This window comes from Dromiciops gliroides, chromosome 6 (assembly GCF_019393635.1).
Source record: "Dromiciops gliroides isolate mDroGli1 chromosome 6, mDroGli1.pri, whole genome shotgun sequence".
NCBI lineage: Eukaryota > Metazoa > Chordata > Mammalia > Microbiotheria > Microbiotheriidae > Dromiciops > Dromiciops gliroides.
The window spans coordinates 162,210,713-162,237,797 of NC_057866.1; the positions used below are offsets into that span (position 1 = coordinate 162,210,713).

Consider the following 27,085-nt stretch of genomic DNA (forward strand, 5'->3'; position numbering starts at 1 on the left):
GTCCTTTCAGCTTTGACCCAAGACCAAAACCCTCTCCTATTTCAGCACTGTTTTTTCTTTATCCCCCAGAAGTCTTGTTTTGCCCATATCCCATTAATTAAAAAAATAAACATAAAAAAGAGCGGTTTCTTTGAAACCAAACATATTGTCAAGACATAATTTAATATTTTTATTAACTCATCAGATTTTATGAAGCACTTGATATGTCTTATTTCATTTGATCCTCACAACAACTTTTTGAGGTGGATAATATAAGGAATTATTATGCCATTTCTACAGATGAGAAAACTAAGGCTAACTAGTTGAGGTGAATTGAGTTTACTATGGCCACACAGCTAATAAATGTCAGCGACAGGATTCAAACCCTAGTCCTCCTGACTACAAGTCCAGCAGTCTTTAGGGGGAAAATGTGATTTCTTTCATACAACTAATTCAGTTTCCCTTGATGGTACGACAGTACAGGAGACAAGTATGCTGGTTCTCAGTGGGCTGCTTGTCATCTCTCTCCATGGCTTACTTAATATTCACTTTCAGTTTTGTCTACGCATCCAGTAGTAGAGACAGCCTGGTGTAATTTGTACTTACACATTTTAATGAAAAAATTACTGCTATGGAGTTGGGATGTTCTCCCCCATCCACCATTTCTACCTTTATTTTCACATGCTTTGGAATTATTTTCCCCAGAAATTAATTTATTTGTGTTGTTTATTGCCATGGATATCTTTGATTCCAAAACTCAAAAGCTTTATACAAAAGGACATTTTGGGGGCGGGGTATGGTAATGGGGAAGCACACACTTCATTAAAGCTCATTAAAGGAAGAGCCAGTTTAATCATGCCACTCATAAAACAAATTAGATAATGAATGATGACAAAATTTGAGGTAGGGTAGGGAGAATATAAATTTGATTTCCAATGTGGTAGGTGCTAAAAATGTTTATTGCATGAATGAATAGCAGTAACATTAACATGGAAATAGCAGGTATGGTGGTGCATTCCTGTAATTGCTGCTACTAGGGGAAGCTGAGGCTGGTGGGTCACTTGAGTTCAAAGCTGCAGTAGGAGCTAAAGCAAAGCAGCTGTTGTCATTAAGTCTAGCACTAAATTTGGTGATTCCTCGGAAATAGGGGGCCATCAGGTGGCCTAAGGAGAGATAAACTGATCCAGGTCAGAAATGGAGCCAGTCATAACTTCTGTACCAGTCAGTGGTAGGGTTCTTGGATGATTTTTGCCCTTCTGGCCTGGGTGAGGTAGAAAGACCCAGTCTCAAAAGAAAAAAGAAATAAGGAAATGGCAACACTTAAAATAACTTCTTGGGGTGATGTCCATATCTCTGATTTCATGCTAGAAAGGACCTGAAATGTTTAATCACCTCATTTTTCAAGGTAAAGTACTGATGGGGAAACTAAGGGCCAAAAAGGTTGAGGGTCACTTAGGAAATGGTAGAACAAGGATGTTAGCCAGGTTCTCTGACATCAGATCCAGTGCTGCTTGTACTGTCCCACGCTTACCTCATCCATGGGGGAACTCCCTCTAACAGTATATATTGGCAACTTGTCTATCATAGCTGGTCATAGAGTCCCTTAGGGAAACATAGAGATTAGGTGATTTGCCCAAGGAAGATGACCCAACCAGTAAATGTCGGAGGTGGGATTTGAACCCTCATCTTCCTTATTCTAAGGTTGGCCCTCTTGCTACAATGACTTTATTAGCTTCTATATAGACAGACACATTGACCTATCTATGATCTGATTCTCTTCAAGAGAGACAGGTGGCCCAGGGAATGGCTCCAAACTACAGAATCAAATAGTCCAGCTGCTTTTGCTGTAGATTTGATGGCCTATAGGAAGCTACTGTTGTATTAACTATAGTTTCCCATCAGGTTATAAGAGATGGGAACTTTAAAGACATTTATCTGAGTGGCTCCATCAAATAAAAATAATTCAAACACACTATATTCTTTTTTTTTTTTTTGCTGGGCAATGAGGGTTAAGTGACTTGCCCAAGGTCACACAGCTAGTGTCAAGTGTCTGAGGCTGGATTTGAACTCAGGTATTCCTGAATCCAGGGCCGGTGCTTTATTCACTGCACCATCTAGCTGCCCCTGAACTATATCCTTTTGGCTATATCCATTGTCAATATATTTCTCACAAAAGGAAAGTTGCCTTAGTTGGCAGTTGTCCATCTATGCAAGATCATAGGATCATAGGTTTAGACTTCGGGATGGACTTTAGAATCTATCCAGTCAGTGCCCTCATTTTACATATGAAGAGCATGGATCCAGAGAGATTAATTTACTTATTTAAGATCATACACATAGTATGTACCAGAGATGTGATTTGAACTTAGATCTTGACTTCTTTATCCATTGTTCCTTTCACTGTAATATAGTAGCTGAATTATTCCCATTTTCACCTTCCATTTTGTTGCTGGTGTAAGTTACCACCCTCTTCCTCCAAATAACTTGGTAACACTAGCTTAAATTTTACCTGTTGTGCTGTTACTGAGAACTTTTTAATAATTCATATCTTCTGCCTGTTAAGAATTGACATTTGGTGCATTTGTAGATGAGTGTCGAGTTAACTATTTCAACTTTGGTCTCATAAAAATTGATGATTTGTGGATTGTTAAAGAGATTCTTTGGTTGTATGAGGTTTAATTTTTTTTTCATTTCTATTTTTGCTCATTAGATGCCAAAACATGCAATGAAGTGGACCTTGAAAATTCCTTAGATTGGGAAGTGAAGACTATAACGAGCGCTCTAAAGCAGTATTTGAGGTAAGTTGCCTGGGTCGTGGATTCGAACTTCAATTGGAGTAGATGGATTGTTTAGGAAAGTGAATGTTAACTGTATGGAAGCCAGTGTTATATGCAGGCTTCAAAATGAACTTTAAGAAAAGATCATGCATATGTGGGGTTTTATGGATCTTTCCTAAGTTAAAGTTAAGTTTTGGTCAGGCTTCAAGTGCTCAGAAAGTTGGAGAACTCATTCTGGGAAAAACCAAGTCTTGCTTGTCAGGGCTCTGACACTTAGTGATTTATTTTCCGAGGGACAGATGGATATATAAGTTGAGGTTATAGGAAGTAATGAGGATGGGTCAATGCATTTCACTGAATCTAGGAGAGGCTCATGGAGAGTTTAGGAAGAATTTTTTATTGTTTCTTCATTTATCTAAATTGTCTACCTCTTCCTAGATATTTTAACATTGACATTTATGCCGAGCATCAACCCTTAAGTGTGTCCTCATGGTGGGAAAGAAAGCATTGATTTTTCTCTAATAATTAAACAGATTTTTCAGCAAATAAATTGGCTTTCAAATCATTCTTCATGTCAAAATAAAAGCATCTGTCATGTGACTTGAGTTACTGCCAACAACAAGAGTTCAGAGAGGAAGGTGGGACCTCATGAGATTCTTCAAATGTTGCTTTTAGAACTTGGGAACGCCCGAATTATGTTTGTAAATTAAACATCAAAGCTCAGGGTTTTTACTGACTTAAAACATAGAGAGGAGAACCAAGTAAACACTATGGTTTTGTGGAGCTGCTAGAACTTTTCCTCACAAAACTGAGAATGAAATTTGATTTGATAAACTTTCTCAATAAAGTTTCACAGCCTGTGCAAAAATGTCAAAAGAATGGGAAGGGAAAAAAAAGGAGAGTAGAAATGTGGGACTTAAAGGGGGGGGGAACCTATTCAGTTAAATAATTTTTCTAATTGGAGACAAAGTTATGGGAAAAAGCATATAAATTTTTTATGAGCTGGGTTGCTTTCAAAAAGAGAGATGTAATTCAACAGGATTAGGTTTACGATTGTGGAATTACCCTGTACAAATGCAGCTTGGGGTAGAAAGAAAAATAAGGAGAGTAGAAGTGCTGAGAATTACAATTATGATCCACACCCTGTGGTTAGGATAGGGCCTCATGATTTTGTAATAGATAGTATTATTATTGTTATTTTATAACAGGCTTTATATTTTTCTCAAAGTGAATAGAATTTTTGATTTTACTAGGCATTATTTTTCAAAAGATTCAACTACTGAATTCAAATACTCTAAAAGTGTTGATAAATCAAAGGAGTACAGGTCACAGCTATTTTTTTGGTGATTTCTTTATTTTTTAAATTAAAATTTTTTTTAAATTATAAAAGTATTTTATTATTTTTCAGTTACATGTAGAGATAGTTTTTAACATTTGTTTTTATAAGATTTCTAGTTTCAAATTTTTCTCCCTCCCTCCCCTCCGTCCCCACTTCCCCAAGACAGAAAGTAATCTGATATAGGTTATATATGTACAATCACATTAAACATATTTCTGCATTAGTCATGCTATGAGAGAAGAATCAGAGCAAAAAGGAAAAACCTCAAAAAAGAAAAAACAACAGCACCAAAAACAAAAGAAAGAGTATGGTTCAATCTGCATCCATATTCCACAGTTTTTTGTTTTTTTTTCTGGATTTGGAGAGCCTTTTCCATCATGAGTCCTTTGGAACCATTGTATTGCTGAGAAGAATCAAGTCCATCACAGTTGATCAACACATAATGTTGATGATGCCGTGTACAATGTTCTCCTGGTTCTGCTCATCTCACTCATCATCAGTTCATGCAAGTCCTTACCAGTTTCTCTGAAATCTGCCTGCTCATCGTTTTCTTACAGCACAATAGTATTCCATTACATTCATATACCACAACTTGTTCAGCCATTCCCCAATTGATGGGCAGCTCCTCAATTTCCAATTCCTTGCCTTGGTGATTTCTTTATAAACAACCTGTGAACAAGAAAATTTTTAGCATACTGGATAAAAGCCTGAGCATGATGACATCAGGTTCGAATCCATCCTCATACGTACATTTGGTAGCCAAATGACCAGAGGTCCATCATTTGGCCTTGATATGCCTCAGGTAACACCTTAGAACCTACATTCTAAAGTATAGGTTATAATCTGCATTAGTAGAGGGAATTCCCATCCTGGGAATTTCTCATACTAACAGAAGCAGTGCTGCTTCCCCCCCCACACACTCCCCGACTTTGTATTCCAGTAACTTGTGACTTAAGCTATTGTTAAATAGGAGATGGATAACCTTGGGCTATATCAATGCACACAATATTTTTAGACTTCTGTCATACCACCATGTAAATGGACTACAAGTGCTTCAATTAAGTGAGAAAAATGATCATAATTAATCTGGAACCATTTGTCCTAGTAGTAGTGGTGATGGTGGTGGTAAAAATAATAAAAACAATAATGTGAGATAGCTTGGGGTAGAGTTGATAGAAAGGCAGCTTTAATCATAAAGATCTTGGCTCAAGTTCCACTTCTGACATAGAAATCTCTTAACCTTTTCTGGACAATGCTCTTACAGGAATATAAACTGAAGAGAAGGTGGCAATCTGCTTTAGTAGAGGAAGTTTCTTCACCTGGAAATTCCCTACACTGTAGTTCTCAAAGTGTGGTCTAGAGCCCTGTGGGAGTCCCCAAGATCCTTTTATAAGGTTCATCACATCAAAATTCTTTTCATAATAAGACTAAGATGTTTTAGCTTCCAATACCATAAATATCAATAAGTATAATCCACATCAAAGTTCCTTGGAGTCAGCAGGCATTTTTAAGAGCACAAAGGATTCCTCAGAACAAAATGTTTGAGAACCATTGCCCTATGCCAATGATATCGTAAGTCTTATACCTGGAAAAAGAGGTAGCTGATCATGTAAAGCAGGAGTTGGACTGTGTTGGTAGAGGGAGCTACCGTACTTGGAGTTCCCTGTCCCAAGGCAATCAAAAGATCAATTACAAATAACAACAACAACAAATATTTCTGTAATACCTTATGATTTTATATGAGAGTTGGCTCCAAGTGACCCTAGGGATAAATATTAGTATTAGTATATATTTATTAGTATTTATAGTATAAATATTATCAACACCTATATCTGATTGCTTACTGCTTCAGGGAGGGAAGAAGGGATGGAGTTTGGAAATCAAAACCTTAAATAATAAGAATAAGAAAAAGAAAGAAAGAAATAATAAATGTTATCAGCCCCACATTACAGGTAAGGAAATGAAGGTCCAGAAATCTTAAACCATGTTTATAGTTATACAGTAAGTATTGGGTTCAAGATTTGAACCCATTACTCTGACTGCCAGTTGAGTATTCTTTGTACTCCCCCAGGCTGTCTCTGCTACTAGGGTATATGTGTACTTGTAAACATACATATTACATGCACGGCCTACAATGTAAAGAAAGAGAATTACTAGCTATTATAATTTTCCAAGTTTACTGGGTGAACATTTTCAGTTATAATTAATTACCTTGCACCTCTTCCACTAAAAATCCTTTGCTTTTTGGGTCCCCCCCCCAATACTTCTTGTTATAGAAAGTTAGAGTTGAGACCAAAGGATCTTTTTAGATCTTGCAAACTATTTGTTATCCAGTTAATGGTACTCCATGTTATCCTCTATACAGGTTTGGCCTCTGACCATTGTTATTCTTTCCACATTGTTTTCATTCTCTTACTTTGGCCTATTGGGTTTCATGTTATTTTGAAAAGTTAGTATAGGGGAAACATTTTGTATGGGTGAGTTTCATCTATCTTTACTCATATATATATATATATATATATATATATATATATTATGGATAGGTAGATATAATGAAATGTTCAGTTTAGATATGACGTCTCTCCTTCAAAAGATTGCCTATATCTTGGTTGCTTTGAAGAATCTCCTTTCAAAATACTCTTCTAAGGGTCAGCTTTCTTTTCCTGGCATTATTTATAGCTGAGATAACTGTATTTAGAATTAACCATTGCTGATGAGTTCCCTGGTGATATCCCAAGGAGAGCACAGTTGAGTGTGCTTGTCCACTTTCATTTTGCCTGTGGAGTTTTTGCCTAAGAAAACGAATTCAGCCAATAAAGATGTAGGTATAGCTATCTAAGGGAATGAATGTGGATTCTGTTGGGAAAGCAGTTCCCCCTCAGCTCAAGTCACCTCTCCCTGTTCTCCTGCCTCAAGCATGTCAGCCAGAAAAAGCCCACCTAAACTTCGAAACCACCTACCAAAATAAAGTCGAGTCCAAGAGCTCAGAGAAGGAAAAGGATGTGGTTTATCTTGTGCATGGCATTTTCCTCTTTCCCCTACTGGGTTCAGAGACCTTTTTCTCCCCCTCTGCTTGGTTACAGTTGTCAGGTGCCAACTGTTTCATTGCTTATTAGACTCTAAATTCCCTTCTCAGAAATGTATAAATTATAAAAGATTTCCACCATTGGAGAAAATGGGGATTTGTAGGAATGAATGAAGGAAAAAGGTTTAAGTGACAGGCTTTGGACTAAGTGGTGAAAATACAAATAGAATTAGAGCCTTTCCCTCCCAGAAGTTTTTTCCCTAAAAGGGAAAGAACCCCACATGTATGGGAGGACAGTAGTGGCCAGGGAAAAAGAGGTGGGGAGGAATGTGGCAGAGGGTGTGAGCCCTCACAGGTGAATGTCAGGATGGTCAGGGCGGGGAGGGCTGGATAGGATGAGAAGTCTGCTGCTAGAGGACTAATTGGCAGTTACTTTGGATCATCTGAGTTGGGCTTTGGGGAAGGAGCTCCCAAAATAAGTGGATTAACTTTCCCAGCTACCTGGGGACTGGATTCTGGAGGTCCAGCCTGATTATGACGGGTGGACTTCCAGGGGGAGGATCCTAAAATATTCTTTCCACTGTCCGATGCTGCCTCCCTTTTGCTCTTTGTTGCAATATATTTTTTTAATTATGTTTTTATTGATCTTTTGTTTTTTATGTCACCATAGTTTCCCCCAGTATCCATTCCCTTCTCCATCTCCTTGAGAGCCATCTTCTATAAAAATACTATTTCTTAGAGACAAAAAAAAAAAGAGGATGAAAAAAATCAGTACAAATCAATACATTGGAAAAAAAAAAACCCTCCAAAGGTGCCCTTTGCAACAGTTAATGGGCCTATCATCTCCTTAGAAGGCTTATTGGGAGCATCCTCTCCTATATCTTCTTTCTAGTCATGCATGTTCTTTTTAATTGGTTATAATAGAATTTTACTTGTGGTTAGATTCCACCTCCCGCCTCCCAACATTGTGACTGATGGGACAAGCTAACTGTTTTACAACTAAGAAGGTAGATTCTCAGTCTTATATTATACATCATGTTGTAATAGGATGAGGTGACCCAGAAGCACATTGGGAGGAAAGTCAGGGGGATGCCGTCAAACAGCATGCACAGAGTCTATTTATAACAGTTGGCATTTTGATTTGAGCTGCCCCAGCATTGGAAATATTTATTATGCATGATGTAAAGCGGTTGTTATGGTCTTCTATCCTAGGCTGCACACACGTTGGAAAAAGTAGTGAATATGTTTCATCAGCACTGGAATTAAATGCCTCACCCATGTCCCTTAAAGCCCCCCCTCATTATTGTTTTCTTTTTTATGTTTTCTAGCCATCCTTGCACCATTCTTATACCATTTTACATCTTACATCCTTATACCGTTTTCTAGCCATTCTTACACAAGAATGTCTCTTTTCTTAACTATTTCTTGCTTGCTTATTCTGAAAGGATGTAGTCTTTTAGTAGAATGTGATGATGATGATGGTACTGGCTGGCATTTATAAGGCCACGTGCTTTACAAATATGATCTCATATGATCCCCACCAAGATCCTGTGATATAGCTGCTTTATTATCCCCATTTTACAACTGGAGAAACTGGGGAAGACAGAGGTTTGTTTAATGACTTCTTAGGGTTACACTGATATGAACTCAGGTCTTCCTGATTCCAGGCCCAGCACTCTATCTGCTATGTCATGTAGCTGCATGTCATATAAGCTCTTGGAGGGCAGGGATTATTTAGTTTGTTTTAGGTAGTGTGGTACCTTGCATGTAGAGATAGGGATGGGGACTGCATCCGTGATTTCTTTGGCATGAAGGACCCCCAGTTTCTAGATGAGGAAACTCTACTACTTTCTATTGGCATTTTCTCTACAACTTCACCGAGGCACAGAGAGGTTAAGTGAATTGCCCAGCGTCACATAATAAAATGAATGAGTCAGGATTTAAACTCGTGTCTTCATGCCTTCAGGTCCACCTAGAGCCTCTGTAGTAGAAAGAGTATTTGGATCAGGTTCAAATCCTACCTCTCATACCTTCTAATTGGGTTGTCCTGCACTTAACTTCTTTCAGCCTCAGTGTTCTCACCTGTAAAAATTGAGGGGGTTGGATTAGATGACCTTTAAGATCCCTTTTAACTTAAAATGATGATCCTATGGCCTTATATAATGCATATTAGGGTGATGGGTGTGTAGAGAGGACACAAGTGAGAGAGAAGTGAGAGGTTAGTAGTGTTCCTTTAATAGTATTTTAAGCTTTAGAAGGTGTTCCTGTATTCATTAGTGATATGATTCACTGGGGTTTTACATCAGTTGGTAGAGGGTAAATTAAGCCATGTGCCCCAGCAGAAGGAAAACCATTTTTGTTACCCATTTTGTATCTTTTTGATTAGGAGCTCAGGGAGTAAGTGTTTGTGAATTTTTGACATTACTAATATTTCCCCCCACCCTTTCATTATTTTAATGCACCCAATTCAAGAATTTTATATGTCTTTTAAAAGTGATTTGGAAAAAGGAGGAAAATGCTACTTTAAGCATCTCATTTTGTTCAATTTCTTTGTTTACTTTTCTGTAGATAGATTTGAAATATTTCTACTGTTATTGTACAGGATGCTTATTTGTTCCTAATTTCTAACTTTTGTAAAATAGTTCTGGATTAATAATCCATCCTATTTATCAATTTTTAAAAAAAATCCATTATTTATCCTAAATCTTTCTCAAAATGGGTTGTGCAGCAATGTTGGTTTTATTTAGGCAGTGGGCTTTTGTGTGGCACTGCATATAGAGAGCTCTTAATAAAGTGAGCCTTTTGAGTTGGGCTTCCTTGGAAATGTAGCTATGTTCCTCAAAAGGCTCCTATTCAGGAAGGGATAATGTACCAAAACATGGAAAACCTTTTTTTCTGTTATGAATCCAGACAGATCTGATGCACATGAGCTTGCTTTTGGTAATTGATATCCTTTTATTTGTTTTGAACAGAAGTCTTCCAGAGCCCCTTATGACATATGATTTACATGGAGAGTTCATCATTCCTGCCAGTAAGTATTTGTAAGCAATTTTTTGTTTATCAGGAATTGATAGAGTACTTGCTGGGTGCCTAGGCATCAGAGAGATAAGACCAAAATATCAAATCGGTCCCTACCCTCAGGAAACCTCTCTTTCACTGGGAAAAAAAAGCATTGTAATCTATGAAAGTCAATACAAAGTAATTTTGTTGGCAGTAGAGAGCCTTGCTTGAATCAGGTAAAAAGACCTCATGTAGGTGGTGGTGGTTTATATAAACCTTCCCCCCCCAACCCCCACAGATTATGCTATATGAAAATTTAAAAAGAAATTAACAGTTGACCTACTTAGTATATTCAATGAAGAGTATATTGTTTAAAATAATAGTTGATACTTGTATAGAAGAAACTAGCCTGTTATGGTATACTACAAATCAGCATGGGTATCTCATTTTATTTTGTGAAGATTAATTTGATTTTAAAAAAACAGTTCCATGTGTGAAAGCATCCAGCAGTGAGAATAATATAGAAGGGGACAGCTGAATTTGAAGGCTTCCATTACTGTATATTCTATATCCATCCTGGGAACTCTTGGATTAGTTTTCTTTTATTATTCAGCACCTCTCCTGTAGACATTGGACAAGTGCCTAGCAGTCAACCTGCTCATTGGAGGTAGATTAGTGTTAACATCTTAATAGAGTAAGGAAACTGAGGCCTAGCATAGACAAGTAACAGGCCAGATGGCTTGGAACCAGCTGTAAAATTCAAGACCTCAGCTCTCCAAGTGCCCCCTGAGTAGATTTCACATTCATTAATGCAACATTCTCCGAACTCATTTAGCTCTATAACACTTTGAGGTTTGAAATGTATTGACAAAACTCATAAATGATTACCCTGGGACGTGGGATTATCCTTGAGATGAAAGGGGGTTCTGAGAAATTTTGGAAGAAAAAAGAGAGTAAGTTAAGTCTGTGCTCATACCAAAAAATTATTGTCTGCATTAAGCTTTGCAGATAGACACAGTCATTTCATTTAGTGTGAAGAGTATCAACAGCATGAACGTTTCCCTACCAGGTCCCCCTGCTCACGTTATATGAAACACCAGGGATCCATAGAACTAAGTCTGCAAACTGTTGGTTTGGTGTTATTTTTATTTCCTAACATAATCTTCAGGGGAAAAATATCCTCTGGAGCCCTTGGACTAAGTCTTACTGTTGCCTAAGTCTCGCTTCAAAAGATCTCCTTAAAATTCTCCTTGTGAGGTTTGCATCCAGGTTAGCCTGGAGCTTCCTAGTATGTTACAGTAGGAAAGGAATTCGCCAGCCTCATTAGAATGTACCACTTAAAACAGACGTTCAGAAGAGTTAGAAATATGGTTCTGTTTGGTCATATGTTTTCACATGGGAATGGAGGGTTTTGAGAGAGAAGTTGTAGGAGGGAGGGAGGGAGGGAGGGATGAGGGAAAATGTTCAGTTGGAAGAAATTCCAACACATGGTTGGTCGTTTTGATTTTCTACCCTGTGGCACTTTTGGCAAACCAGGCAAAGAGAAAATTCAACTTGACTTGGAGGACAGTTGTTCCGTCTTGTTTGCCTTAGAGACTGGAAAGAGAAGAAGGGCGCCAGGTCTGCTTCATCATGTTTTGGGAGCTGAAGAAAGAGTGGTCACAGGGCACAGCTTGGAGTTACCAGAAACTCCACGTGTTAATTGTGAGCAAGGCCCGCCCACTTAATTTGTTTTGGGTGGTTTCAAAACATGTAACTTGCTGTGTTTTATACAGATAAAGCTTCCCAAAAGGTCAGAGCCCATAAGCCTTAATAAGTGAGCATAATAATATTATTGTTGTTTGTCCTTCATTCTCTAAGAGGACCATAACCTCAGGAGTTGATGTCATGATTTGCAGTGAATTGGATTTAAGTGAGAGAGGAATGTGCAAGGTCACCAGCCTTACTCTCTCTCCTCCAGAGTCATCTGGGTCCAGTGGCAAGATATACATCAGGATGACTGGAGATGGCCCTGGATGCTTAAGGCAATTGGGGTTGTGACTTTCCCAGGGTCACACAGATAGTAAGTGCCTGAGGTGAGATTTGAACTCAGGTCCTCCTGACTCTAGGGCCAGTGCTTTATCCACTGCTCCACTTTGCAGCCCTAAAGTGTGTGATAGTACAAGTGGCAGATTATAAACTTTCTCCTGTAGGAGTCTTTGGAATGCTAATAGGTAGGCATTATATAAATGTATTGGCCTCACCGGACTTGATTCAATTCAGCAAATCCTTGTGAAACACTTATCATGTGCAAAGCTTTATCCTGGCTCTTGGCAATGTAAAGATCAGAGGAAGAACAGTATTTACCCTTTATGGAGCTTACTTTCTCTTGGGGGATAAAACATTTACTTGGATGAGCAAGTCTGAGATAATTTGAAGAGATCACTTAACTCAGAGAGAGCTAGGAAAAAAAATTCTTGTATGAGAGGGCTTAACTTTGTGTGTGTCAAGGCTAACACCATGGCATTCTAGGAAAGCCAACGGATCCCTTTTCAGGACAGTGTTTCTAGGTGCATAAAATAAGACACAAGATGACAAAGGAACCAATTATATCAAAATACAGTTATAAAGTATTACAAAAACAAATTTATAGAGCCCACGTTGGGGGAGGGGCTCCTTCTTTAAGATTTTTTTTTAAGTCTTTAAAAATTGTTGTCTTTTGATCTTTCATTTGAATCTTAAAAGGAGCTAAGCCATCTAAGAAGTACAGAGGAGGAAGGAGTATATTCTTAGTGTTTCAATTTCCTGTACAAAATGGTAGATGGGATGCCAAGTTCTTGGAACAGCAAACAGACCAGTTTGGCTGAAGCAGAGAGTGTGAAGGAGAGAGTAATGTGTAAGAAGATTAGAGCTGGATAGGCTAGAAAGACCAAATGGAAGACTTTGTATTTTGTCCTAAAAGCAATGAGAGCTTCCAGAGGCTCTTGAGCTGGGGAGTGACCTGAGCTGACCCAGGCTTCAGGAACGTTCTTTTAGTTTCTGTGGGAGATCCCTTCCACCTCCTGAGGTTCTGTGATTGTGAGAAAAGCTTCCCATGGCGACTTTATGGTGACATTCTAGAGGAGTCTGCAGGCTGATTGGAAGAGCAATAAGGCCAGGAAATGAAACCTCATTGCCAGTCTCAAAGAAGCACTCTGCCTACTGTGGTATTTGGCATGGATGTATGACTAAGAGGAGTTATGGTTGGAATGGTATCTCCAATAAACTTGTTTAATAAGAAAAACCACGCATGTTAACAGTATAGTAAGGGGCAAAATTTACAAAGTAGCCTCTGATTTTAAATGTTAATGTTTATCTAGTCAGTGTTATTTTTGTGTGTGTGTGACAGCCATCTCGTCTCTTCTTCCCCCTGTCCCTGTACACTTTTCTTTTTTCTTTCTTTTTTTTTTTTTTTGAGGGGCAATGAGGGTTAAGTGACTTGCCCAGGGTCACACAGCTAGTAAGTATCAAGAGCCTGAGGCTGAATTTGAACTCAAGTCCTCCTGAATCCAGGGCCACTGCTTTATCCACTGCACCAACTAGCTGCGCCCCCCAGACTCTTGCATTTATCTATCTCTCTCTATATGTGCACATATATATATATATATATATACACACACACACATATATATATATATATATATATATTTAGGTAGTGAATAAAACAATGACTGACATTGGGCAAAGTTGGGGAGAGCATCATCAGCTTTTATAGGAATTGACTGGAAATTTGGGGTTAGGTTTGACCAGCCTTTTTCACTTAGCTGTGGAGATGTTGCCATTGTGCCAAAGCTTCTATTAGCTCAGCAAAGGGAGTGGATGCTGTGCCACGTCTCCACTGCCTGCGGTCATCACGTGTGCCTTCTCTGCCCTTTGTAGCTGCTTCCATCAAATTAGGTCTGTTGGTGTTGAGATCACATCTGCCTTCAGAGTTCTGAAGGATTCTCTTGAATCGCTCCCTAACACACACACACACACACACACACACAGGGTGAATGTGAATTAACTTGTGGAGTTCTTGGTCAACATTGTGATCACACAACACAAACAATATGATCAACATTTATTTCCTTTTTTTCTGACATCCTTAAAAAGAAATTATTCATTCATTTGTTTTAAAAAGTAGTGGAGGAGGCAGCCAGGTGGCGCAGTGGATAGAGCACCAGCCCTGGAGTCAGGAGGACCTGAGTTCAAATCTAGTCTCAGACACTTAACACTTACTAGCTGTGTGACCCTGGGCAAGTCACTTAACCCCAATTGCCTCACACACACACACACACACACACACACAAAAAGTAGTGGAGCTCAGTGCTACATGGAGTGGGCATGAGGACAGCTTTTTTTTTTTTTAATTTTCATTTTTTTGGGGGGTGGATCTTGAATGGTGTGGGAACTCTAAATCCTGTTGTATGGATATTGGTTAAAGGTAACATATACAGGTTTTCTCAAAAGTCTTAGCGCAGTAGCTCCAAACCTCAATAAGACTTTTGGCGCACACTGTGTGTGAAAGGCTGGTCATGTAGAATTTTATGGAGTTGTGGGGAGAGTCAGAAGGGAGGCCCAGAATTAGAACCAATGGGTGGATGTTGCAGGGAGATAGTCAACAGCTCAGTAGAAGGAGAAGCATTTAACAACTTGACTTGTTCAAATGAATTTCCCTTCCTTGAAAGAGTGAGTTCCCTGTCACTGGAGATATTCAAAGGGAAGCTGTGTAACCAACCACTTAGTCCTCAGGAGGAATATCTCAAGTAGGGTTTGGATTCTGCTGAGGTCCTTTCTAACGCTAAGATTCTGTAATTCTTGGTTAGCTTTGTTCAAATTTCCCTTAAAGGAAGAAAGGAAACATTTTAAAGCTTGGATTATATGCTAGGAACTGTGCTAAGTGTTTCTTAAGATATTACCTCATTTGAAGGTCATTTAAATGAGGAAGGTAGGGACCATATATGTCTTATAGACTATTGGGGTATATTCATATCCAAATGCAAGTTTTCCTCTTTTCCTTTTTACTTTCTTCCCTTACTTCTTTCCCTCCTTCCTTCCTTCATTCCTTAAGGTTAAGTGACTTGTCCAGGTTCACACAGCTAGTAGGTATCTGAGGTTGGATTTGAATTTAGGTCCTCCTGACTCCAGGACTGACTCTATCCACTGAGCCACCTAGCTGCCCCAAGTTTTTCATTCCATTAAAACTTATTGTTGTTTGCCCTTGGTTCTTGAAGAGGACCATGACATTGAACTGATGTCATGACTTGTACTGCATTGGATTTAAGTGAGGGAGGGCTGTACAAGGTCACCAACCTCACTCTCTCCTCCAAAGCCATCTGGGTCCAGTGGCAAGATATACTTCAGGATGACTGGAGATGGCCCCACATGTTTAAGGCTATTGGGGTTAAGCGACTTGCCCAGGATCACACAGGTAGTAAGTGTCTGGGGTGAGATTTGAACTCAGGTCCTCCCAACTTCAGGCCCAGTGCCTTTATCCACTGCTCCACCTGGCTGTCCCTCCATTTAAAGTATAGAGAAGCAAAAACCATAGCCATGAACCTCTCCTCTGTGGGTTAGGGTAGATAAGGTTTTTGTTTTTTGTTTTTTCGGGGCAGTTGGGGGTTAAGTGACTTGCCCAGGGTCACACAGCTAGTAAGTGTCAAATGTCTGAGGTCATATTTGAACTCAGGTCCTCCTGAATCCAGGGCCTGTGGTTTATCCACTGCGCCACCTAGCTGTCCCCCCCCCCCCCCGTAGATAAGGTTTTAAGTCACATTCCATAGGATCACAGAATTTGAGAATTGTAATGACTCTTAAAGCTCATCTGTTCTGACCCTTTCTCTCTTCATTTTACTTTTGAGGAAACTATAATCTATACCAAACTATAATGGAGAGATTCTCTTCTTCCCCCCGATCTCTCCCACTTTGGCCCCAAAGGAAATTGGAAACCTGCCCAAAATTGATCTATAAAAAGTTCTTGGATGCCCATAATGTAAATATTTAACTTGCATTAATATTTCTCTCTGCATTGTCTTTGATAACCTATTTAGGGTTAGGACTGTAGTTAACTCATCATTTACTTGTGTGATGCCCAGATGGAAGTGCAGTTAATGCTTTGGATAATTTTATCTTTTTTTACTACTAATATGATAAAAAAAAATTATGAAACCACAGGAATGGGGGCTTCTGGATAACAATGTTAGATGGATGCCATGTGTGTATCATATACCTTTAAAAAATGCACAAATAAACATGTTGAACACTAAACCTCTATACTTTAGTACGTCAGATGACACATGATTTCATTGCTTCAGTCTATCTCTCTAGGGAGGCAGATTAATGTCTCTTCTGGGCCTGAGTTGATAGTCTCGATGGAGTCAGCTTTTTGTGATGAGTCTCTCTATGAGAACTGGACCTAGCCTAGGGCAGGCCAAGGTGGGCTTCTTAAGCAATTGCTACCTTCTCCCTGCATCGTTTTTTACTCCAGGCAAAAATAATTTTGGGTGGTGGCTTTGCTTTCCAAGAATAGTCTTAGCCTTGAATGACTCTGGGGTACATGCTTTAAGTCTTTCCAGCTTGGTATGAACACCTGTGAGAGCCTGTTCTCTGAATAACACCTGTGAACCATGATGAGGTAAAATCCATTAGAAAGAAACCTCTAATGCCAGCTAGTCATTTTACAGATGAAGTATCTGTGTTTCCCGGGGAGGTTGTGACTTTCTTAAGGTCATGCCAGTGGTAAGTGATTTGAATGGAGGGGTGAAAGTAGGTAAAATAGAATTCAATCTGTTTTTGTTGAAGAAGGAGGACCTTTTAGTGACTCAGGTATCCTTGTGAGCATCTATTATATTATAATGGGAGGGTCTAAAAACAGAAGGTTAAAGATAATTAAAATACCAACCTTAATTCTAAATTGGTTTCCCAAATAGATGGAAAAAAACTAACATAGGAAAGTATTTTGGGGGAGGGAGGAGGCGACTCTTGTAAAAAGTTAATTTTAATTGTTTTTAAATGAATCATATCCATAGTGTGTGTGTGTGTGTGTGTGTGTTATATGTGTGAGTATTATCCTATTTTATGTTTCTTAGTAATTTGAAATTTAGGATATCATGTATATGTATAAATTAACAATTGATAGGTAATGTATGTAGGTGAAATAAGTTTTCTATTCCCCAGTTTTTAGATTTGCTTCTGACTATAATACATGGAATTTCATATTCCTGTAATATTTCTTATGATTTTTTTTCAGTCCATCTTATAGGTTCAGTCAGAAAAAGTCATTACTGTGAAAAACAACAATATGCAAATTGCTTAAGCCTTGCTCCTCTCAGATTTCTCAGCATCTATTTAACATGTGAAAGTCTTGTGGACTATGTGTTTGGTTTTCACTCCAGATTGAGAATTTACTTGTCGTTATTTTTCTTTTTAATGATTCAACTGCTCTGTTAATTTTAGTGTTATCATCAGTGACTCTCCTTCATTCATTTGGTATGTCTTGACACATGTCACACGATAGCATTAGTGATGCAGTGGAAAAGAGCCTTTGATTTTTGGAGTCTAGGATCTTCAGTTTGAAATCCTTTCTCTGCCAGTTACTATCATCCATGTCATCGGGATAGGTTATTTGATCTTTTTCTACCTTAATTTCTACACCTGTAAAATGAGGGATTGGACCAGATTAATTTCCATTTAGCTAGCATTTTAAGAAATTTTGCTATATACTAAGTGCTTGGGATACTAAGTGCTCCCTCAGGGAGCTTATATTCCACCCTGGGGAGATAGCATTTTAAAGCACTGATAAACCCCTAAATTCCTTTCCAGCTCTCAATCTCTGATCCCCTGAATTGGCTGTTTATTCCATGTGTAATAATAACCCCCACCTCATAGGGTTACTGTGAGATTATAATGAAATGCATTCTGGAAAGTGCTTTGCAAACCTTGAGGAGCTATAGAAATGTCATGTTATTATGATTTGACTGCAACCTTTCTGAGTCCCTATGTGATATCCGAAGGGAGTTTAGGAGCTATGCTGTCCACAGGTCCTAGGTCTGGGTAGAGGTTGATTAATGCATAAAGCTTTAGGAGCAAAAGAAGACATTTGTTTTTTGGTCCAGTGATCCAAGGCATGAGAGTTCATCCAGACTGAGCCTACTTTTGAACAGAAACTAAGTGCATTCAGCGGAAGAAAAAAAATGGCAACAGCTATCTTTTTAAATATGACCTGGGGAAAATAATATGACCTGGTGGAGGGAGGCATTGTTTTCAGCTCACCCCCCCCCACCCCATCTCGCTGCACAGTACAAGGGGAGGGGTGTGGTTTCAACCATGGTAGAGAGAGCAGGATGAGTTTGAACAAGAAGGAAGAAACAGCTTCATATCTTCCCCATTTGAAAATAACCAAATGTGGAAAACAAAACTGATGCATGAGATGTTGATTTTAGGGGTATTTTTGGTCTGGTATATTTTTACTGACTATCTTATTTATTTTTCAAGAGTGTGGCAGCCCAGAATCCCGAGTCAATGCTATCCATTTCCTGGTCCACAGACTCCCAGAGAAAAATAAAGAAATGTTGGACATTTTGGTGAAACACTTAACAAAGTAAGCCCCGTCTGCTTCTTTTTTAATTTTAAAATTCCATCGCTCCATTCTGTTGTAGGAGATGGATCATGGTCCTGGTGAGTGAGTAGAGCTGGGGCTCATGTGCACAGTACCAGGAACCAAACCTGCAAAAGCAGGCTGGAAGTTTGACTCACAGTGTGTGTTTTGGAAAAGAGTGCTGAAATCTAATATTTCATGAATGTGTATAATTATTTACCTAAGGACATTGCCAGCAACGTAGGGTTTGGTTTGAAGGGAAGAAAGGGAATAGGATACTTTTTTCCTCCTTGAGTGATTCAGGCTGACTGAGGCCTAAAAACTTCTTAGCAGTTCAGGTTAGTTTCACACCTGCATAAGTGGAGGCTGAAGTACATGGCACTGAATTTTTCCAGCCCAGTTACGAATGGTATTTCCAAGAAACCCCAGTTTTTCTATGTCTTGTTCTATTATTGTCATTACTATTCCTACTACTACCACTACCCCTATTAGCAGCATGATACGCTGAATAAATAACCCAAATATGGGGTCAGTCAACAAATAAACCCTTACATTCAAGCTCTTTACAGTTTGATTAGAATGATGACAAATGTGAAATTTAACATTAGAAAAGTAATATTAGAGAGTAGCCCAGTGCCTAGAAAAAAACCGTAGAGCTGTAGTCAGAGACATTGGCTCACCTCCTGGCCCTGCACCATACCCACCTGTGTAACCTTGGGCAATCTACTTCTCTGGGCCTTTAATTCTGCCCTCTTTAAAATGAGGGGGTTGGAGCAGATAATTTCTTAGGTTCCTTCCTGTTATAAATCTATGGCCATGAGAAAAATAACAGTTTACTTGTCTCTGTTCCCTTCTGAACCTTTCTGCCATCTTAGCAATTTTTTTTTTTTAAGTGAGGCAATTGGGGTTAAGTGACTTGCCCAGGGTCACACAGCTCGTAAGTGTTAAGTGTCCGAGGCCAGATTTGAACTCAGGTACTCCTGACTCCAGGGCCGGTGCTCTATCCACTGCATCATCTAGGTTCCCCAGCAATTTTTTTTTTTTAATTTAAAATAGGGTTATAAGTCACTGTGTATATTCTTACACTGCTGGCCTTGCCCTACGTTGTTTTGTTTGTCTTTCCATAGATCTTTGTTCTTCATGTTTGTCCTTTTTCATTACGCAGGAATATCTCGTACCATTTTTATTCCATAATCTTTCACCCCACTTTTATTTATAATTTTTAAATAATACATAATTTGATGGAGATGTTAACTTGATCTTTAAATGTGAGTGACTTAGAAACATAGACTTTTAGATCTGGAAGGGACCTTAGAAATGATCTTATTCAAGGGATTCTTAATCTTTTTGGTGGGTCACCTTTGAGAGTTTGGTGAAGTCTCTGGAACCCTTCTCAAATTTTTAAAAAATGTACGAGTAAAATACATAAGATCACAAAGGAAACCAATTATATAGAAATTATAGTGTTTTACATACATACATATATGTGCGTGACAAACACACACACATATATATATTTTCTCATAAAATCACCAAGTTCATGGAACCCTGTAAAGGACCTCTGATCTAGCCAATCTCCTTATTTTACCAGGAAGCTGAGGCCCAAAGAATTGAAGTCATTTTGTACCAAGTTGCTCAGCTACTTAGTTCAGAATTAGAAGTTTTAGCTAATACCTTCTAAAACTTGTATTTGACTCCATTGGCTCATAGATATCATTCTAGAAGGAACCTTAGAGGTCTTTTCATTTTGCTTTGACATTTTATCAATGTGAAACCTGAGTCCCAGCAAGGTTAAGGGATCACACACATACACACACACACACACATGCATGTATGTACACACATACACATATGTGTATATATGTATATATAATGTGTATATGTGTATATACACACACACATACCTAAAGTCATACAAGTTGCAAGGCTCTAAGCTGGGATTTGAACCCATGTCCCTTGCCTCTAGATCAAGCCCACTTTCCAAAGTTTCCCTGAATGTTGGTGTTCAACATGTAAACATACTCTGCATTCCAGTATGGTGGCAGCTTAATTTTTTTTTTTGTCTTTTCTTTCTCCTTCTTTTATCACAATAAGTGTTTCAAATCATGCCAAGCAAAATCTCATGACAGTTGCAAATCTGGGCGTGGTGTTTGGACCAACACTGATGAGACCACAGGAAGAAACAGTTGCTGCCATCATGGACCTGAAGTTTCAGAACATTGTAGTGGAAATTCTTATAGAAAACCATGAAAAGGTAACAGACTTTATTTTTTTTCTTTTCTGGACTTGAGAAATGCAGTTAAATATACTCTAGGAGTTCTTCATTTAAAAGACACTACACTGAATTATTTTACAATGCAAGTGAACACTCTTTGTTGGGTACTTGTATATGTCCTCTGCCTGCACTCACTAGCACGGCATTGCTTAAGGACTCAAAGGACTTGGCCCATGAAGGCATGCTTGTCAATCATTATCCACAGGTGATACATGCAGGGATGGGCTGAAACCTGCCCAATTTGGTTGTGAAATATTTACTGGAATACCCTTGTTCTTAGACATCATGAAAAATTTATTGGTTTGTGTCTAAGGTAAAGTCACATAACCTCACTCTGCCTCAATTTCCTCGTCTATAAAATGGGGATATTGATGCTTACACTAGTTAGCTCCTAAGTAATGGTGAAGAATGTGTTCTACAAGCCTTTAGGAGCTATAGAAATGAGAACTGTTATTATTATCATCCTATTTAATGTTATGCTGAGACACTGCTTTTGTGTTGACCTCAAAAATTGAATGTATCTGTTATTATTTTGATACGGGCCTGCCCAAAGTCGGGGAATAGGGGCAGCTAGGTGGCGCAGTGGATAAAGCACCGGCCCTGGATTCAGGAGGACCTGAGTTCAAATCTGGCCTCAGACACTTAACACTTACTAGCTGTGTGACCCTGGGCAAGTCAGTTAACCCTAATTGCCCCCAAAAAGAAAAAAGAAATTGCTAAAGTCGGGGAATAGACTAGGTGACCCCCAAGATCCCTTGTGATCCTAGGATGTTATGATTCCATAATTACACCATTATGGAATGTGCAGTGTTGGCAATGTGAATGGGCTTACTGCAACTAGACCAGATGTTAGCCAACTCAGCTTTTTTGTAAGATTTTTTTTTTTTTGAGATACCCATGCAAGTTTGCTCTCTGACTCAGGAATTTCAGTGGCTAGTGTCCTTGTTTAAGTTGGATGACTGTCACTATAAAATGGGGAGCAGAGACCATGCCAGTGTGTGGCTGTGATGGTCATTCTGGTTTTCCCACACCCCTCCCTGAAAGGTGACTCAGTGTTCTTTCTTCCCTCCCCCTTTCACTCTTTTTCAAAATACAGTTTGCATCTGTTCATATACCCCATGAGGAGGAAAGCACATGGGTAATGGAAAACCATTTATTCTTTTTTTTTTTGAAGGGCAGTGGGGGTTAAGTGACTTGCCCAGGGTCACACAGCTAGTAAGTGTTAAGTGTCTGAGGCCTGATTTGAACTCAGGTACTCCTGACTCCAGGCCCAGTGCTGTATCTACTGCGCCACCTAGCTGCCCCGGGAAACCATTTATTCTTAAGCAAGACAATGTGTTTTTTTTGGTTTTAGAAATTGTTCTTTACATATGTTGACTGAGCTTTTCTGTAGACCTACCTTTATTCTACTTCTACTTATAGAATTGACGCATAAATACCCAACAGATTTGTGATTTTGAATGCAGGGATGTAGGGCTCAACTTGTGCATGATTTAGCCAATAAAGTTGAATGAAGAAGATAGTAGTTTGGTGCTGTGATTAGGGGTCACCCATTCATCTGTGTCCAAGGTAGGATTTAAACACAGGTCTTCCTGCCTCTTTGCACCTCCACTCTACCATGGTTCACTGCCCTGAGAGCTTACTTTATCTTTCTTTTCAGAAGAATGTTTTAGAAGAAAGGGAAACTATAAAGACATACAAACAATAAAGTCAAGGCAGCCTATATCAAAGTCTAAACTTAGAACACAAATTGGTCTTCTTTTATTCACTGCATCACAGAGCTCTTGGTAATAATTTCTGGGTTCTCCACATAAGAAGCTAGTTTTGAATAAGTAATGGAAGAGTCCTGGTCGACTCTGTTGTGTCCTGTGGCCCCAGTCACTGCCTGAGCCCAACCATTTGCACCATTTTCCAGAACAGCACTTCCTTATGTGAATTCTGAATTCTCCTAGGAAAAAATGGAGATGAAAATCTGTACTGTGAAATTTTAGTGGCTAAAGAAGGGCTTTGGTTATTTTCTTTAGCCCAGTTGTAAAAATAGCTTGGTGATCAGCCTAGGAGATTTTACTCCACAACCAGTCATGAATCTCTGCCTCCCTTTATGGTGCTGTCAAACTGTCATTAAACCTCATTAGTGCACGCGAAGCTGTTGAGACGGCTCTGGTGGACGATAGCTGCTATTCATTTATAGAAAGAGAAATAATGAGGCTACAGGCTTTGAGATGCTGGTACAGTAGCTCAGCCATCATCATTTGATTAAGTCCCAATTAAGGAACTTTAATGCAATATATTTGTGAAAAATACTGGCTCTGGGGCTTGCCCTTGGATAAAAGGATTGCAACTTAATGCATCTTCCTTCCTTCCTTCCTTCCTTCCTTCCTTCCTTCCTTCCTTCCTTCCTTCCTTCCTTCCTTCCTTCCTTCCTTCCTTCCTTCCTCTCTTTCTTTGCTTCTCTTCCTTTTCCTTCCTTCCTTCCTTCCTTCCTTCCTTCCTTCCTTCCTTCCTTCCTTCCTTCCTTCCTTCCTTCCTTCCTTCCTTCCTTCCTTCCTTCCTCTCTTTCTTTGCTTCTCTTCCTTTTCCTTCCTCCCTTTCTTTCTCTTTTCCTTATTTGAAGCTTGGCAGAGAAATTCATGTTTTTCAGCTAGGAAGTAGATATCACCTTTACCTTATTGACAAATCTTCCAAGTGTTTCCAAATGGCAGTGAGGAGCTAATTAAGTCATCATAGATACCAGTAGGCTAGCTCATAGAGTCTAGAAGCTAACCAGATAGATTTCTATATCTCATCTCTTAAGTGCTGTAGCTGGCTATTGCTAGAAAATTGATATGAAAGAACTTATGGGTGTTAGGAAAAAAACCCAAGTGGAGTGGAGTGTAAATTTAAGTCTCAAAAGAAAGCCAAATTTGTCAGAACTGATAGAAGGATGCTGTGGATGATAGGTTTGGAAATGTTCCATGTGCTGATATCTTCAAAGAGCTGCTGTATGGAAGAGGGGGTTCGGCTGAATCAATTTTGCCCCAGAGGGTAGAACTAGGAACCATGAGTAGAAGTTAAAAAGAAACTGAATGGGTGGTGGCTGTCCCTCTCTTTCTTGCCTTCTCCATTAGAGGTGTCTGAATAGAAATAGGTGACCATTTGACCAATTGTGTTGTGGAGGTTATTCTTTTGTGCCTATGAATTGGATTAGCTCATCTCTAAAATTCTTTAACTTCTGTTCATTTCTGTGATTCTGTGATGATATGATCAACTCTCTAGATTTTACTTAAACATTCTTTGTTAGAAGGGAAGGTATAAGAGTAAGAGTTTTTTGTGGGCAAGTGGTAAAAATGTAGAGAAATGAATGTGGTATAAAAATCAAAAAGGTTTAAATAATACTTTAAATGAAATTAATCAGAACCAATGTATGTTTGGGGCTGAGAATGGAGAGGGGGCAACATCCTCACCTGGAAAGCCATAGTCATCCTTTTTTAGTCTCAGTTGTCTTAGCATTTTTTTCCCTTGGGGGGAAAAGGAATTAGTATTTCACTGGCCTTCTTTCCCTTTCTCCTTTTTTCATTTGTTGCTTCTTTCTTCCCACCTCCTATTCTCAGTTGTTGTTCTTTTCTCAGTAACATCTTAACTTTGCGGATTATTTTGAGAGAAGATGGTTTACTCGGACAATGGTAAGTTGTGGGCATTGTACAAGAAAATTTCTCATGACCTTGGTGACTTGAGACACGGGTTTCCTTGTACTCTGATTTATAATCAACATTACAGGTGCCTTGGACTTTGTTTTAAAAAAAAGAGAGAGAGAGAAGGAACAATGAAGTTCTCTGTATGAACTTAAAAAAATGGAAAAAAGTATAACAGAGAGGAAAAAAATATATCAAGGAGAAATGGCAAAAATAAAATGGAGAGGAAACTTTTCTCCCTTTTCTCACACTCACCCCCACCCCCCAAAAAAAGAAAAGAGAAACCTGAGAGAAGGGAAAGAGGCCAGAACCCATGCAGGAGGAAAGATGGTGTGTGTGTGTGTGTGTGTGTGTGTGTGTGTGTGTGTGTGTGTGTGTGTTTGTGTGAGAGAGAGAGAGAGAGAGAGAGAGAACGAGAACAGAAGGAAGAAGTCTTTCTTTCATTTTGTTTTTGTTCCAACAATTATGGAAAATGTAAGTTCTAGCTAGAAACATCACTAAAGAAAGAGATGGTAATTGAAAAAAAGATATAATTAAAACTAGCAACTCTAGATGAATTTTGAGCTTGAAAAAGATCTCAAACTATTTTGCAAATGTTTAAGGTTTGGTAAAACCCAAAGCACAATTTACCCTAACTCTTTTCCCATTTTTATTAAATCCACATGTACTTGGGAAGAAACTTAATCCATATGTTTTGGTTTCATTTATACATAACACATTAAGATCTTGTTTTACAAGAACTATCAGAGGGCCAAAAACATTTTGAGGTCTTTCTTTCCTTTGCAAACCAGGAAATTGTGTGTGTCCCAGGAGAAAACAATACCTTGAACCCCTAGGGATTTTGAATTTGGCCAGAAACTCAGAATACATGAAGTTTACATGAGTTCTTTTCTTGGCAGAGTACATCTTGCACACCCTGACTGTGCAGCATAATCAAGCGTCTGATGAACTGAGAATATATTTATCCAGAATTCAATGCTCAGAATGCTGGGCTTAGAATCAGGAAGACCTGAATTCAAATCTCATCACCACCATTTAGTAGCTATGTGACCGTGGGCACATGATTTAACCTCTATGATGCTATCTCTGTAAAACAGGAATAGTCATACCTATGGGAGCTACTTTGTAAGGTTTTTGTGAAGATCAAATGAGATAGCACATTCCAAGTCCTTCACAAACCTTAAAATGCTGTGTCAAATGCCAGTTATTGTCATTTTTATTAAAACTGGATATCTCCCTATACTCTATAGAGATAAATGACAAAGGTAAGCTCTTATCAGAGACTTAATTTTTCCCCCCATTTATTTCAAGTTATATTGATTGAGGACATTTAGATGATGCAGTGTGTTTAGCACTAGGCCTGCAGTCAGGAAGACCTAAGTTCAAATCCAGACTTAGACACCAAATAGCTGTGGGTAAGTCACTTAACCCTTTTTGCCTCAGTTTCCTCATCTGTAAAATGACTTGGGGAAGGAAATGCTAAACCATTTTAGTATCCTTGCCAAAAAAACCCAGGGTCACAAAGAGTTGGACACGACTGAAATGACTGAACTACAACAAAAAGTATTGATTAATTCCTTTTATGTCTCTTAAAAATTTTTATTTTATTATTTTCCAGTTACATATTACATATAAGAATAGTTTTCAACATTTATTTTCACTGGATTTTTAGTTCCAAATTTTTCTTTTCTACCACCTTCCCTTCTCTCCTTCCTCCCCAAGACAGAAAGCAGTCTGATATAAGTTGTATATGTACAATCACATCAAACATATTTCTACATTAGTCATCTTGTGAAAGAAGGATCAGAGCACAAAGGAAAAACCTCAGACAAGAAGGAAAAAAAAACAACAGTCCAAAAGGAGAAACAGTATGATTGAATCTGCATTCATAATTCACAGTTCTTTTTTTCTGGATGTTGAGAACATTTTCTATCACAAGTTCTTTGAAACTGTTTTGGATTGTTGCACTGTTGAGAAGAGCCAAGTCTATCCCCATTGTTCATCACACAATGTTGCTGTTACTGTGTACAATGTTCTCCTGGTTCTGCTCCTCTCAGCATCAGTTCATATAAGTCCTTCCAGGTTTCTCTGAACTCCTGCTCATTGTGTGATGATCAACTGTGATAGACTTGGCTCTTCTCAGCAGTGCAGTGGTCCAAGATAATTCCAAAGGACTCATGATAGAAAATGTTTTCCACATCCAGAAAAAAGAACTGTGGATTCTGAATGCAGATTGAACCATACTGTTTCTCCTTTTTGGCTGTTTTTTCCTTCTTTTTTGATGTTTTTCCCTTGTGCTCTGATTCTTCTTTCACAAGATGACTAATGTATAAATATGTTTAATGTGCTTGTACATATATAACTTATATCAGATTGCTTTCTGCTTTGGAGGGGGGAAAGGAAAGTGGGAGAAAAATTTGAAA

General features: G+C 38.7%; 1 protein-coding gene across 1 annotated transcript in view; it reads left to right on the forward strand.

Moving 5' to 3' along the window:
- ARHGAP10 (Rho GTPase activating protein 10) overlaps positions 1–27,085 on the forward strand; it is a 369,896-nt gene that overhangs the window by 233,261 nt on the left and 109,550 nt on the right. Inside the window, exons 15-18 of the mRNA XM_043973392.1 lie at positions 2,690–2,777; positions 10,093–10,151; positions 18,614–18,719; positions 20,811–20,970. Of these exons, the coding sequence (XP_043829327.1) occupies positions 2,690–2,777; positions 10,093–10,151; positions 18,614–18,719; positions 20,811–20,970 (413 nt within the window). The remainder of the gene's footprint in view (positions 1–2,689; positions 2,778–10,092; positions 10,152–18,613; positions 18,720–20,810; positions 20,971–27,085) is intronic.